A 16,098-nucleotide genomic window follows, 5' to 3' on the forward strand; every position below is an offset into this window, starting at 1 on the left:
ATATATTGTCAACATGAAGAAATATTAGGGACTGGTATTAACAGAATGGACCTTTTGAGCAGCCATACTCATCTGTAATCAAGATTACTTTCATGTTAGCAGTAAAAAAAAAAGTTGAAAAGAATTTTAATTTTTAAGGTGCTACAACTGGTAATATTCATGTACTTTCCACTCTTCCCATGCTTAAATCTGCTTAAAAACCTTATAGGCTCAGATTACTTGTTAATACCAAGAATATAATACACATAAAAAGCATTATTTTTTGAGTAAATCACTGAAAGTTTTTCTTCTTCATTTCATATGAAAGCTATGTACACACTAATATGTACTGTGTACACAAACAATACTGTTTATAAAAAAGGCCTTGAAAGTATTAAAACATTGGAAATTAATTTCAGCATTTTTGCGGGTTGAGTATTATTCTTAAGGGGAAATGATTAAAAACAGAAGTATTTCAGATTTTGGAGGTTTTTTTAATTTACAACAGATTTTATAGGTAGAGCATCCCTAATCTGAAAACCCAAAATCTGAAACACGATTTCCAAGATCCATGAGTTCTGAGGGCTACACTGCAGATTCCAGACACAGCATTTTAAGACTTCAGGTTTGCAGATTACGAATTTTAAACCTGTAGTATGATTTTTTTCTCCAAGTACAGAATTTTACTTGGTTATCTTGATTTTAAAATTTGATTTTCATTTTTTAGAGCATATCAATATGGACGCCCCCCAAAAGGATATTTATTACTTTGAGACTATAGAAGAATAGTGACTTAAAACACTTACGGTAACTACTTTCACTATCGCTGGCATTAGAAGTTACATGCTCTGAAATTGCAGGACAATGAAAAAAATTAAAAATGTCATGAGTTTAAAGCAGCAACTTATCACAATAAAGTATCACAAAATGTTGAAACATAAGCCACACATAAATAATCTAAACAAGTATTTTTGATTTTCTTTGAAAAGTTTAAATTTTTTCAAATAAACAAATATGAATTAGCAAGGGAAAATACCTGCAATTAAGAACAAAGCCTTGTTTTTGTACAACAGCTTATGAACAAAATTTATTACAAATAACACACAGTATATGATAAAGAGGACAAAGTAATTCTAAATTAGTCCAATGTAAACATAAAACCCTGAAAGAGAAAATGCAGTTGGCACCACTTAAAAACTTAGTCTGTGAAACCTCAATGATTGGCAAAGGAAACAAGTTATATTTCAGCACATTAGATGTCTGTTTTAATAAAGAGATGCTTTTGTAATTAAAAAATAGATGGTGTTTTTAGTCCAACTTCACTCTTGTTCCTGAAGATAACAAAAATTCATCTTTCTGAGATTATGCGGATACCGTGTTTTAGATGTCAGAAATTCAATAGCTCAAAAAAAAAAATGTAAGGGAATTTTAGAGGGTAGGATTATATTTTAAAACAGATCAACATTTCTCTGAAATTCTACTTTGATGAAACTGACAATGGCTACTTTGAAAAACATAAAATAGATAACCAAAACAAATATATTTAACTGAAAACTGTCTTGCCTCCCTTCACCTCAATTGTTCAGTAAACAACAGGCACTCTTCTCATACACATAAATAAAATTTTGGGTATTCCCTCAATAAACAGCTCCCCTGAATAATAAACAAGATTATTTATAAAAACTAAAAGCCAAACTTTCAGTGAGAGAGAAACCTACATTTCTTCTGTTAGAGAAAGAAAAAACTTATTTTTTAAGGATAAGAAAAAAGTCTGGGGGTGTCTGCAATCTCCTACTATCCACGGGTAGCCTAAAGTTAGGAAGTACTACCGGAAAATACAGAGAATAGAAATTAAGATTTCAAATAAAAAAAAAAAAATTCTTGAATTGTCATCATAGTGTAAAATAAATGTTACTCCAACTTGCAAAGAAAAAATACAACTTTTTAAATCATGGCTCTGTACAAGTAAAATGTACAACCACATGTAAAATGGTGACTTTTAAGCTTATATTTTATTTTAAAAATTTATTTTATCTATTTGAAAGGCAGAAGGAGAGAGAGAAAGCAAGCTAGTGAGCAAGAGTAAGGAGTGAACATGGCGCTTTCATCTACTTCCCAAATGCCTACAACAGAGAAGGCTGGGCCAGCCTGAAACTGGAGCCGGGAATTCAGTCTGCATCTCCAACTCGGTGGTAGGGACTCTATTAGAGCCTTCACTGCTGCCTCCTAGGGTGTGGATCAGTAGGATCAGATGTCCCTGAAAATTTTTTACTGTTAGGATATATACTTCAACACAATTATTTAAAATTATTGTATAATATTCTATTGGGTTGATTTATGCTTTATTTATTATTTTGACATTTTAGTTTGCTTTAAACTGGTTTTCATAAACATCAATAATTCTAAATGCCTTCATTTATAAAGCTTTTTACTTATCCTGTTTCCTTAAAATTCATTTTCTTTTTTTTTTAATAAACTTTTTGACAGGCAGAGTTAGACAGTAAGAGAGAGAGAGAGACAGAGAAAGGTCTTCCTTCTGTTGGTTCCCCCCAAAATGGCCGCTATGGCCGTTGCTGCACCGATCCTAAGCCAGGAGCCAGGAGCCCCCTCCTGGTCTCCCACGTGGGTGCAGGACCCAAGCACTTGGGCCATCCTTCACTGCCTTCCCGGGCCACAGCAGAGAGCTGTACTGGAAGAGGAGCAACAGGGACAGAACCGGCGCCCCAACCGGGACTAGAACCCGGAGTGCCGTCACTGCAGGTGGAGGATTAGCCTAGTGAGCCACAGCGCTGGACAAAAATTCATTTTCAGCGGTAGGAATGCTACACTAAAAAAATTTTTAAGTTTATACATAAGGATTGGTGTAACACTCTGCAATCTCTGATTTGCAAAATAAAGAAAATAATTATTGCAATAAAGTAGAGGGGTGGAGAGTTAAATGGGTGTATAGGAGGAAAAAAATTGGTTAATTCTGAGTTGATAATTATAGAAGTTGGATAAATGAATACCCACTAGTCCACTACTGAATATGTCTGACAGGATGTATAATCAAAGTCAAAGTTGCTATAATCACTTTTCTATTTTTCTGAATTTTTCCTACTTATCTTGAACTCTAGTTGTTTTAAATACTTTTAACTTAGCTCATCTACAATAAAACCTTGCCACTCAAAGTGTGATCCCTGGATTATCATCATCTTCAATGCTTGAGATCTTATTAGGAAGGTAAAATGTTTTTTCTTTTTTTTTTTTAATTTTTGACAGGCAGAGTGGACAGTGAGAGAGAGAGAGAGACAGAGAGAAAGGTCTTCCTTTGCCGTTGGTTCACCCTCTAATGGCCGCCGCGGTAGGCGCGCTGCGGCCGGCGCACCGCGCTGTTCCGATGGCAGGAGCCAGGTGCTTCTCCTGGTCTCCCATGGGGTGCAGGACCCAAGGACTTGGGCCATCCTCCACTGCACTCCCTGGCCACAGCAGAGAGCTGGCCTGGAAGAGGGGCAACTGGGACAGGATCGGTGCCCCGACCGGGACTAGAACCTGGTGTGCCGGCGCCGCAAGGCGGAGGATTAGCCTAGTGAGCCGCGGCGCCGGCCAAAATGTTTTTTCTTGATAATTAAAAATAATCTTCAAGGCACTTCACCAAAGAAGTTATTTAAATAATAAATATATTAAAAGGCCTTCAAATTTACTTATCAAGGAAATGCAAATTAAAATAAGTTATGGGGGGGGTGGGCCAGTGGTGGTGGTGTGGTGCAGTGAATGGGTAAGCTGCTGCCTGCAACACCTGCCTCTCCATGTGGGTGCTGATTCCAGTCCCGGATCTGATTCAGCTTCCTGCTTACATGCCTGGAAAAACAGTGGCCCCTTCCACCCACCAGGGAGACCTGGATGAAATTCCAGGCTCCTGGTTTGGCCAGGCCCAGCCCCCACTGTTGTGGCCATTTGGGGAGTGAACTAGCAGATGGGAGATCTAACTCTGCCTTTCAACTAAATAAATAAATCTTAAAAAAAAAAAAAAAAGACAAGTTATTTCCATCATTTACCAGATTTTCTAAAATGGAAAGATAAACTTGTGGTTACTCTTCCTATGACAGTTGAACATACATATTCTTTTGACTCAGCAATTCTTTTCATAGGTATTTTCCAACAGAAAGGCATGCAATGTTCAAAGCAACACTACATAAACAACCTCCGATATATTTTATTTGGAAATCAGAGATAAACTTCATAGGTGAACAATTTCATTTCACTTTTCTTTATATTGTGAGCTCTTCTCCATGTAATTATGATTTTCAATGGTTATGTAATATCACAAAGTACAGGCAAACCATACTTCATTAAACATTTCCCAATTATAAGGGATAGCTTCAACTTTTTGCTGTTTTTTCAAAATAATAGTAAACATTTTGACATACAGGCCTTTATCTCCAATTCTAATTATTCTAATGTCCTTAGAATAAATTCCTTGAAGAAGATTTAGTGGGACAAAGGATATTATTTCCTGGAAAGATTACACAAATTTACACTCTCAATCTAGTACACTGAAAGTAGCCATTCTACACAACTGTCTCCATCACTGGGCTTTAGTTCAAAAGAAAAGTCTGCCAAACTGACAGGTAAAATATACCACACTTTGTTCTTTGATTACTAGGGAAGTTCAACATTTTATATGCTTATTTCATTTGCTTATCTTTTGAGCACATTTTTCAAGTTTTCTAGTGGAGAATTAGCCTGCTTCTTATTCATCTGTTAGGAACTTACAGTGTACATACATGGTATAAATTTATTTCTCAAGTTTTTAATTTTTATCTTATTTATGTGTTTGATGAACAAAAGTATTTAAAATCTAACCCAGTTTCACCATTCTATTCAGACATTTTCTCCCAGTAAAGAGTGTTAGGTCTTTACTCCTTGCTCTTTCTTAACTTCATCAATTCCAAAGTAAAACTATTAATGTTATAACCTACTTAAGTCTGGTTTGGCATCCAAGAGCTCTGTATGGAAAGGCTGCATACAATAAAAAGGAACAAACCTTTTCCAAACCTGTGTTTCAATTCTGAGCTATATTTCCTTTTAGTCTCATGGAATCTTACCCATTTTTATTCCTTTGACCTTCTTCAAAATTGCCTCCTTAAAGCAGGAAAACTGCATAGGTTTTTATTTCTAACTTTTCACAAATATGATGATTTAGCTACATTCTCTGATTTCCACTGTAACTCCCAAGAGTTCTCATAGCAAAAGTTAGGTTTGGAAAAGCAATTTCTCTACTGTCAATAGAACAATCATTTATCTGACCCCCACCACCTTTTTTAGAAGAATGACTGAATTCACATCTGTGAAAAGCATTCTGTGTTTCTCTGCTTTTCAATTAACTGTCCTGTTTTTCATAGCTTGTGCAAATTTATATGCAAATATACAGTTTTCCTGATATTTAGTATTATTCCACATCTTTTCCTCAGGTTTGTTTCTCAAACTTGTCTGTTAAGAGTCTTCAGGTGAGTCCAGTTCTAATACTTTTTTTTTTGACAGGCAGAGTTAGACAGTGAGAGAGAGACAGAGAGAAAGGTCTTCCTTTTCCATTGGTTCACTGCTGCGGCCGGCGCACTGCGCTGATCCGAAGCCAGGAGCCAGGTGCTTCTCCTGGTCTCCTATGCGGGTGCAGGGCCCAAGGACTTGGGCCATCCTTCACTGCCTTCCCTGGCCATAGCAGAGAGCTGGATTGGAAGAGGGGCAACCAGGACAGAATCTGGTGCCCCAACCGGGACTAGAACCCTGGGTGTCGGCACCGCAGGCAGAGGATTAGCCAAGTGAGCTGTGGTGCTGGCCCAGTTCTAATAAGGTTTAATGACTATCTATACTAGTCCACATTTATTCCATTATATTAAAATTTCATAGAATTTTGCCTGATTTATTCACTATGTTCTGAACATTAGAACATAGAAACCTGAGTCCACAAGTAATGTCTTTGACCCATCCTTCTTCTGAGTATTTTCTATTATATAATGAGCAACCTGTCAATTGAATTATGTGATGTGATGACCTTCATATTCATTTTACAATTTTACTTGTATTTTTCAAATAAAATATTGATCTACTTATCAAATTACCAGATAAATAAATTTTTTCAATTCTTTTTATTTTTTTCTTTTTCTTTTTTGACAGGCAGAGTGGATAGTGAGAGAGAGAGAGAGAGAAAGGTCTTCCTTTGCTGTTGGTTCACCCTCCAATGGCCGCCACGGCCAGCGCCCTGCGCTGATCGGAAGGCAGGAGCCAGGTACTTATCCTAGTCTCCCATGGGGTGCAGGGCCCAAGCACTTAGGCCATCCTCCACTGCACTCCCAGGCCACAGCAGAGAGCTGGACTGGAAGAGGGGCAACCGGGACAGAATCCGGCGCCGGCGCTGCAAGGCGGAGGATTAGCCTGTGGAGCCACGGCACTGGCCTTCAATTCTTGAGAAATGAAGCACAGACATAAATCAAATCATTCAACGGATCGTAGGACAATGTCCAGAAAATCAACTCATTTTCTAAATGACACTGATAATCAGTCACCATTTTTCATATTATTCCTCTTGTCAAGTTCTAATCCTCAATCAGAACCAGAGATTCAAGGTAAAGATATAATTATCACCTCTCACAACAATATCAGTTTGGGAACCAATGTCATCATTTAGTCCCTTTCCTATGAATTCTTCATACATCTCTACTGACTCAACAGTGGTAAAAATCTGTGGATTCATCTTCTGATCCACATTACCTCTAAAAGATGTTATTAATCTCAACCAGATAGCATTAACAATCTGTGGCAACATTTTCCAGTTTTCAAAGTTTTCTGCAAATTTAAGAGAGGATGCCCCTAGTGACAAGAATCCCATGGCCCTTGCCAGATCCTAAAAAGGTACATGCAAAAATAACAATGTATGTTTAACAGAATAATTGCCCCAACGTACACTGTCTTCAATTTAATACAAATGGATGAAATAAAGTACCTATGGTTTAGATTAAATTCTAATATAAACTTAGTATAAAATCAAGGAATAAAAGGCCTCTATGAGATTCAAGTGTGGATCTTAGAAAGCTAAGATATCGGCTATATCTTTAATGGTCAATGCTTTATAAAGAAAAATGTTTTCAGAATGCTTAATCATATAAATGGAGAACAAATTACAAACAAAAATTAGCTGGAAAGATTAATTCTATGAATCATTGTCACCTAAAATTTTTCAGTAATATTTCATAAATTTTCAATGAAAACACTCAAATTTAAAATTCTGTTAAAACGGCCTCTTCAATCATTCATCTTAACACTTACTAAATGTCCTTTGAATATCAGACTCTCTATGCTAAGCTTTACAGGAAGACTAAATACTAGCTAGAAAATTAAACAATAGGAACAAAAACCAAAAACAGGTATTGTCTCAGTCAAAGGAAAAACAAAGGATACTTTTTCTTACAACTCTTCTCATAACTTATCAGCTCCTTAAAAAAAGATATATAATTTTCCCCTAAACAAATTGCTACTTGAATTTGATGTCTGCAACTCTCTCAAAATTAGGATGTATTGTGCTTCATACATTAACATTATGGCTATACTCTTCTAACACATAATCAAAGTGACTTTAACTTATTTTAACAAAAAAAGTGGGATATAAAACTCCAAGGAAGCATATTTCTACATTCTAATAACAAGGGTGGGTAATACTACTTCAAAAAAAGTCTCTATATTAAAAATTACCAAAAGGAAAATGGAATTATGAGAGTTTTTCAAGTGACATGTGAAAAATGGAGTATAGGAAAAACAAATGGTTATGTATTACAGAAATAAAAAATCCCAAGCATGTTATAAACATGAAAAGTCTAAAAGCAATGTAAATCATATACCTCCTTATGCCAGAAGGGCACTACCATGAATGTCAAAATGTATCTGAACAAGGTAGGTCTGCAGATGGAGGTTAAAAAATAACTTGGGAGTATTTTGATCACTTACTCAGGCCTTTTGATCCCATGTCGTCAGGGATCTCCTGTAGAGAGTAGTCCCCAGAGAGCAAGCAATAAAAAGATAATCAAAGAAAATAGTTGTCAGTAATGCATAAAATTGGTGCTACAGTAAGAGACAGTTCCAAGACCATTACAGGTGCACATATCTTACAGAGCAGTTTTGTGGATTTCTCAGAGTCTGAGATGAGCTAACAGCTAAACGTAATATACTCAAAGAATGAAAAGTTCTAGCTTAGAGGCTGGTTAAGAGTAGAGAAGCAAAATTTTAGGCCATTTCTTGCTACTTTAAAAGAAAAACTGAGATCTATTTACAATGATGAAATAGGATAAAGTGTTATGATTCCAGAAAATCTGGCATCAAGTTCTGGAAATGCTATACCTAGAAATCAACAGGTAGCTTCTCAGGTATCCATGTGTTTCCTTCAAAATGTTTTTTGAATGTATGAATGTAAAAGTGTTGTAACCTTTATTTCAAATAAAAATATTAACTTAAAAATATTGTTTGCTTTAAATTAAGAATTCCTAAGGTGCTTGAAAAAGTTGATAGGCATATAAATTAATTCACACCTATTAAGTCTCCTCTGGTTAAGACAATTAGTAACCTGTTGCAGCTCTTGAAACTGTCTCCATGGTAACAACCAACTGCAGGGCAGTAGGTCCCTCTATATTTATTTTCAGTTGACCACTGGATCCACATACTTACGGTCAGCATCACTTGTTTCCTGCTCACTCTGGTCCTTGTTCTTGTAGAAGGGGAATTTTCGGGAAAAGAGGTTCTTTTTACGCTTGTCATTGAATGACTGCTGAAGAAGAGAAGGAGGGGCAAAACAAAGGGATGTCTACTGTCTGTGTGTACAAAGGCCCAGCCTAGCAGTTCTTGGAAGCTGACTCCTGTGACCACAGTGTGCAGTTTGTGTACAAATTTTACTTTCATTACATAGAAAATGAATTTCTAATTTTGTATAAATTTCTCTAATATTTTGTAACTGGAAGTATTAAAAAATTTTAAAGAACGTAATTCAGTTATATCTTAAAATAAGGAATAAAATGCTACTTGACAAAAAAGGTAAATAAATCTGATTACTATAATACCAACTTTTTCCCTTTCAATCCATATTTTTCTAGAAGAATTTCTAAAATAGTACTAAGTACTGCACATCAAATTATTTTAAATGTTACTTTGCTGCCGAATTATTTCTTATGTATTAGGTAGTAATCTTCATTTTACTTGGACCTCACCACAGATTTTTTTTATTGAGCTATAATGAACTAATTGAAAAGACACTATTTAAAAAGTAAAACAAAACAATTTTGAGAAAGCTTGTAATGCCAAGTATTTAAAAACAATCATTTTTATTTTTGGAAGAGGAAAAAAGATAATTAAAAGCTTATGGTGTGAATTATAAAATGGGAAAAAAACTGAGAGGCCCATCAATCACATAGAATCCAGGCAAAAGATTCATATATGCTATCTAAGCAAAGGAAAAAGAGCAGAAGTCAGTCTCTTGGCTAATTTAAATGCTATTACAACGGATTTATTTGTTTTTAAGCTACACTATAATTGCTTTTAAAACAATATTTATTTTAAGTATTTGAAAGGCAGAGTTACAGAGAGAGAAAGAAAAGGGAGAAAGAGAGAGATCTGCTGGTTCCCTTCCCAAATGGCTCTAATAGCTGAGGTTGGGTCAGGCGAAAGCCTGGAATTCCATTTGGGTAGACCATGTGGGTAGCAGGGGCCTAAGTGCTTGGGCCATCTTTGGCTGCTTTCCCAGATGCATTCACAGAGAGCTGTATGAGAGTGAAGCAGCTGGGATTTGAAACGGTGCTCATATGGGATATTGGTGTTGCAGGCGGCAGGTTAACCCACTGTGCCATGACACCGGTATAATTATCTTTTAAAAAAAGTTGTGTGTGTGTATAAATGGAACTACATAGAATCCATTGGTATCATATGCTTATTGGTACCAATGCTGCATACCAAATAAAAAGTGTGGTGCTCATTAAAGCCACAAATGCAATTAAGATTCTAGTACTTTATACACAATTGTCACAAGGTGACTAAGCTGATTTGATGTCTGAAATTGCATGATGTTGAAAGCAGTATTTTCCCTTAAGTGTCTCATTTGTGCATTCACAGATTTAAGAGCATGTACATAAATAATGTTGAGGCTATTCAAGAGGAATAGCTTCATTTATGACTTCTCTCATAGGTGTTGATGTTTTGAAAGAAATGGCCTTACCTACCAGTGACACTAGAAATTATTTTGGAGGTGAAGAAGGAAACAATATAAAGGACAGACATTTCATTCTGTTTTTTTTTTCTTGAGTTTATTATGTCATATCATTATTGTATGTCGTAAGTTGCTACAGGAGGCCATCGAATCCTTCGTTTGCTTTCTACAATTTCAGTTACTATGATTCCAAATATTAAATGGAAAATTCCAGAGACAGATAATCCCTAGGTTTTAAACTGCACACCATTTTGGGGAGCATGATGAAAGCTCATACTTGTTCTATTTTGTCCTGTTTGGAATGTGACTCATCCCTTTATTTGGTGTATCCAGCCTTTATATACTATCTGCCCACTTTTTATTATATCTGCAGTATCACAGGGCCTGTGTTCAAGTCAGTCTTATCATCTTTAACAGTAGCCCCAAAGTACAAGAGTAGTGATGTTGGCCATTTTATATAATTACTATTGTTCTATTTTGTTATTGTTGTTAATCTCTTACTGTACCTACTTTATAAATTAAACTTTGTCACAGGTATGTTGGAAGGTACATAGGAAAAACTGTAGCATACACAGGGTTTGGTTTCAGGCATTTACTGGGAGTTTTGTAATGTATCCACTCTAGAAAGGGGCAGGGTTATTACAGTTATTTTAAAAGACCAACAGTAGGCACTATGTTTTTGGTATGTTACTACTTTTAAGCACATGATGGAAGATGATTAAGATAAAGTGGACCCCACTGAGTTTTACCTCCAGTTCTATGAGGAGGTAAAAGGAGGATCTATTTTGATAAGGATCTTTACAAAAACAAGGTTAAACTTTTCTTTTTACTTTTTCATGTCTATAATTCAGGACAAAATATGTTCACAGTTCATTAGCCAACTATACTGTCTTGGTTTCAATCCTACATTTTGAAGGCTCTGAGGAACTAGATAAAAGAGAACTCTAAGCTGAAATTAAAAACTTTGTGGATATGCCAGCACTGTGGCTCACTAGGCGAATCCTCCGCCTTGCGGCACCGGCACAAGGGTTCTAGTCCCGGTCGGGGTGCTGGATTCTGTCCCGGTTGCTCCTCTTCCAGTCCAGCTCTCTGCTGTGGTCTGGGAAGGCAGTGAAGGATGGCCCAAGTGCTTGGGTCCTGCACCCGCATGGGAGACTAGGAGGAAGCTCCTGGCTCCTGGCTTCAGATTGGCACAGCGCGCCAGTCATAGTGGCCATTTGGGGAGTGAACCAACGGAAGGAAGACCTTTCTCTCTGTCTCTCTCTCTCACTGTCTAACTCTGCCTGGCAAAAACAAAACAAAACAAAAACAAAAACAAAACCAAACTTTGTGGATGAAAAAAAGATAGTGTCTTCAAACTGTCAAGTAGCATTATTTGAATAAAAATCCTTGTGTGAATTCAAATTTTAGGAAGGAGAAAAAGAAACAATGGAGAAAATGGAGAAAAATATGATAATTTAGTGAAGGGTTAAACCTTATTGCTTGTAAGAATCACCGGTTTTGAATTTAGTAATAACTTTTACAGTCTGCTAAAAGTTATTTTTAAATAAAGGTTATATACCCCTCCTACTGCATATATAGTGGTCAGAGTCAGTTTCACAGCAAACAACCAAAAGAAACATGAAGTTTAAAATGTTTTGATTCTTGATAACTCTATTAGCCAAATTGAGATATCGTAAAGATATCATAATATAGAACAGAAAGGAATGATTGTTAGTTAAGAAATATATTAATTAACATTTAATATCCTCTGGGTGAAAAATTTATTAAATGTGAAAATAAATAGCATAAGCAAACAAGACAAAAATGTGCAGGGAAAATACAAAACTGAAGAGACATGCTACCTCCAGTTTCTCTATATTTTCAATCAAAAACACAATGATTAATTACTTAATATTAATGCTGTATTGCAAGAGAGTGCAATAAATATAAGAGTTGATAAAATATGACAAATTCAGGACACATTCAATGTGGAGATATTTCCATATGTAGTATTTCAAAATAGCCAAATGAATGTTAAAAATTTTTATTGAGAAACTGAAATGTTTTAAGTCTGTAGTGAAAACAAATCACCAGATAAGGAAAGGAAGAGGAGAAGTGGGAAATGGTATCATGGAAGGTAATGCAGTTCTGTATCAATGGCAAGCGTATTTTTACCCCACTTGGTATCATGCATACTTTTGGTGCTGTGTTAGAACCACAGTGACTGTGTATAAAGTTGGTTACAGTCAACAAACAAGACTGAGATTTAAATATGCCGTTAATTTAGTTAACATCTTATAGTATGAAAGAAAAGTTACAACATGCAACCTCTTTTTCAAATCACTGACAGTGTATTGTACAAAATTATTTTTAAAGACACACATAAAACAAGCACAAAGCATTGTACTCATTTCAAATCCTGAGAATTTACTATTTTAAATAATGCTTTAGATCATGTTTATCTGTGTTTCCTGAAAGCTATAATTTTAAAGCAACTTATCACTTCTAAAAAAATGAAATAGTCTAATTCAGTACATAATTTACTACAATTTAATTTCTTGGGCTAAAGATCATATTTATCTTTAAATTTTAAAGCTTTAAGTTAGAATATTCCATATCAGATGTACACAGTAAATGTATTTGTTAACTTTCCATGTTCATTTCAAATATTATCAAAGGGCTTAAGTAAAAAAAAAAAAAAAAAGAAAATCCAAAACATAAAACATTGCTATGAGTAGTTATTTTAAAACAGTATGTTTTTAGCTCTCTCTTCAGGCTTATTGCTAAAATATTCCAATGCAATGAGTTCAAGATAGTTAGGAATTATACAGTACAAGATAAACCTGCACACTACCCTCCTCATGTTCTCATATTCAAGTAGAACTTAAAAACAAATAGGAAAAATATGCATCTAAAATATATATATATATAAAATAATTTCTTTAATTTTTTTTTTATTATCCACAAACCTCTCCTCTTGACTATCACTTTCCTTGCTCCCTCCAAATAAAAATGCACACTAGTTCCAACATTTAAAACATGGATTCTATTCAGAAATTATATCAGGAGTAAAGACAGGAAAGAACAAGAAACTTTTCATTATTTTATTTAGAAAGCTTTTATTTAAAAAATATAAATTTCATAGGTACAGCTTTAGGGATATACTGGTCAAAGAATTTCTATAACTTCATTTGCATCAACTTACCAACTTACATTATGACTTAAATCATAACTTGTATCTCAGGTCTATATTACAGAGGGTCATTATTAAATCAGCTATAGTGATTAATACTGGCAATACAAGTTTCAAATTATACATCTGAATGAAGGTTGAATCCATTTCACTTGTAAAAATAACAGTGACCAAAAGTATGTTGCTAAAAATTTATCAAATGATAGCTTGATAATTTGCAAAGACCTGTGAAATGTGTACATCTATCTAATAAATGCTTAGTGTCTCATAGCTAAATCATACACCAAAATCCTTGTTTTAACAATACAGCTAAATTAACTATGAAAAGGTCTTTTATCTTTGATTTTAAATTCTAGATACATGAGTTTTCATATACTCACCCCTTTATCTCCTCTTGTTTTAGAATTAAATTTCACTGTTTTTAATCGGGCTCGTTCTTTCTTCTCAACCCTGTTAAAATAGAGAGTGCTATATTTTAAGTATACCAAACATATTTAGTGGTCACACAAGAAATCATGGGAACTGATAACTTTATAATAGGCATTCGTTAAAAAAATTATTTATTTGAAAGGCAATTACAGAGAGGCAGAGACAGAGGCAGAGGCAGAGAAAGAAAGAGATCTTTCATTTATTAGTCCACTCCCCAAGTGGCCACAATGGCATGAGCTGGGCCCAATCCACAGCCAGGAGCCAATAGCTTCTTCCTGGTCTCTCACGTGCGCATAGGGGCCCAAGGACTTGGATCATCTTCAGCTTCTTATCCAGGCCCATTCGCAGGGAGCATGGATCAGAAGTGGTATAGCCAGAACTTAACTGGCACCCATATGGGATGCTGGTACTACAGGTAGTGACTCTACCTGTTATGCGACAGCGCTGACCCCTGTAATAGGCATTTTTATATTCTAAAACCTTTAGAAGCCAGCCAGGTTTGCATCCCAAAATTAATTAAAATTTCTGAAAATTGATATATAGTGCTCATTTTGTCAAGAAACAAAATGACTTAAATATAATGGTATATATTTACATAGGTAATCAATTTATAATTACATAGAAAATATTACAAAGTACTATTTCTGAGTTTAGTAATTTTCTAGGTTTCGTTTTTATTTAAATATTAGTTTAGCATATAACACATACGCTAACAATTAAGCTTAAGAGAAAAAAAAGCAAATGTGGCAAAATGTTAACAATTGCTGAAAGTGAGGGAAGGCATACCACACAAAAACCTTCCCAAGCAGCCTATGAATATAGGCATTTTCTTTATTACCCAGCTCTATAGTGTTGTTATGATACGGCAGAATCTCAGCACTCACGGATTTAAAACCGTTTTTTTTACTACGTCAGAGAAACCCCAAGGGTCCAGAACATAAATAATTTACTATCTTGCCTAGGTAATTATCAAGCAAATCATAAAACTCACATTTAATGAGTGAGCATTTATAACTCAAAATGGCTTTGTTTTAATCATTATCTTATTCAGTAAATTGCTGAGTGACTTAAATTGTGTTTTTAAGTGCTGTCCCTGAAAGAGACTCAAGAGTTGTAGGAACTGTAATTCTTTACGCTATTAATGAAGTAAAGAAGCCTAAGAAAGTAGTTCTATTGAAAAAAAAAATACATGTTCTGAATACATTTAAGAACAAAATGGCATAATTACTTGAGGTTTCATACTGTATTTTATGGGAGAACACTATATTCTATGATGCAACTCATTAATTTGGGGATGGGCCGGCGCCGCGGCTCACTAGGCTAATCCTCCGCCTTGTGGTGCCAGCACACCGGGTTCTAGTCCCGGTCGGGGCACTGATCCTGTCCCGGTTGCCCCTCTTCCAGGCCAGCTCTCTGCTGTGGCCAGGGAGTGCAGTGGAGGACGGCCCAAGTTCTTGGGCCCTGCACCCCATGGGAGACCAGGATAAGCACCTGGCTCCTGCCATCGGAACAGCGCGGTGTGCCAGCCGCAGCGCGCCTACCGCATCGGCCATTGGAGGGTGAACCAATGGCAAAAAGGAAGACCTTTCTCTCTGTCTCCCTCTACTGTCCACTCTGCCTGTCAAAAAAAAAAAAAATTGGGGATGGGTACAGGTCTCCAGTTATACCCTTTATATTATTCTTGTTTTAAAATAACCTTACAGAATTTTTATACAAAGTGGAAACAACTTCTTACTAAAGTCATCAGTATCTCTCAATGGTTGTAGGCACATGTAAAAGTCTTCACAATATATGAAGTTCTCAGGGATGACACAATTTTTAGGAACTCTGACCTTAAGATGTGAGGCTTCTACTTATTTAACTAGGTAAATATGAAACATTTTGAATTTTAAAGAGAATATGTTTTATTTCAGGAAAAAAGTTACACTGAAGGCTTAACTGTTAAGAGATCAGTCAGTAAATACAAAATCTAGTCAAATATACGGATGATCTCTTTGCCTGCTGCCCAGCTCTGTCTCTGCCTTTCAAATAAATAAATCTTCAAAGAAATGTTTCTTGGGATGGGCACTGTGGCATAGCAGGTGAAGCTGCTGCCTGCAATGTCGGCATCTCATGTGGGCCCTAGTTTGTGTCTCAGCTGCTCCATTTCAGATACAGCTCCCTGCTGATGGCCTGGGAAAAACAGTGGAAGCTGGCCAAAGTGTTTGGGCCCCTGCTATCCACACAGGAGACCTGGAAGAAGCTCTTTGCTCCTGGCTTCGGCCTGGCCCAGCTCCAGCTGTTGCAGCCATTT

General features: G+C 35.9%; 1 protein-coding gene across 13 annotated transcripts in view; it reads right to left on the minus strand.

Moving 5' to 3' along the window:
• The window catches only part of DLG1 (discs large MAGUK scaffold protein 1), a 243,260-nt gene that overhangs the window by 13,675 nt on the left and 213,487 nt on the right, over positions 1–16,098 (minus strand). For 7 of the 13 annotated variants that reach the window (XM_062209736.1, XM_062209726.1, XM_062209746.1 and 4 more), the window contains 3 exons: positions 13,757–13,826; positions 8,674–8,773; positions 786–827 (listed from right to left, as the gene is read on the minus strand). In XM_062209736.1, the coding sequence (XP_062065720.1) occupies positions 786–827; positions 8,674–8,773; positions 13,757–13,826 (212 nt within the window). Of the gene's footprint in view, positions 1–785; positions 828–7,959; positions 7,994–8,673; positions 8,774–13,756; positions 13,827–16,098 lie in introns of all 13 variants that reach the window. The other 6 variants (XM_062209774.1, XM_062209821.1, XM_062209782.1 and 3 more) reach the window with 2 other exon arrangements.

Source organism: Lepus europaeus, chromosome 2, assembly GCF_033115175.1.
Source record: "Lepus europaeus isolate LE1 chromosome 2, mLepTim1.pri, whole genome shotgun sequence".
NCBI lineage: Eukaryota > Metazoa > Chordata > Mammalia > Lagomorpha > Leporidae > Lepus > Lepus europaeus.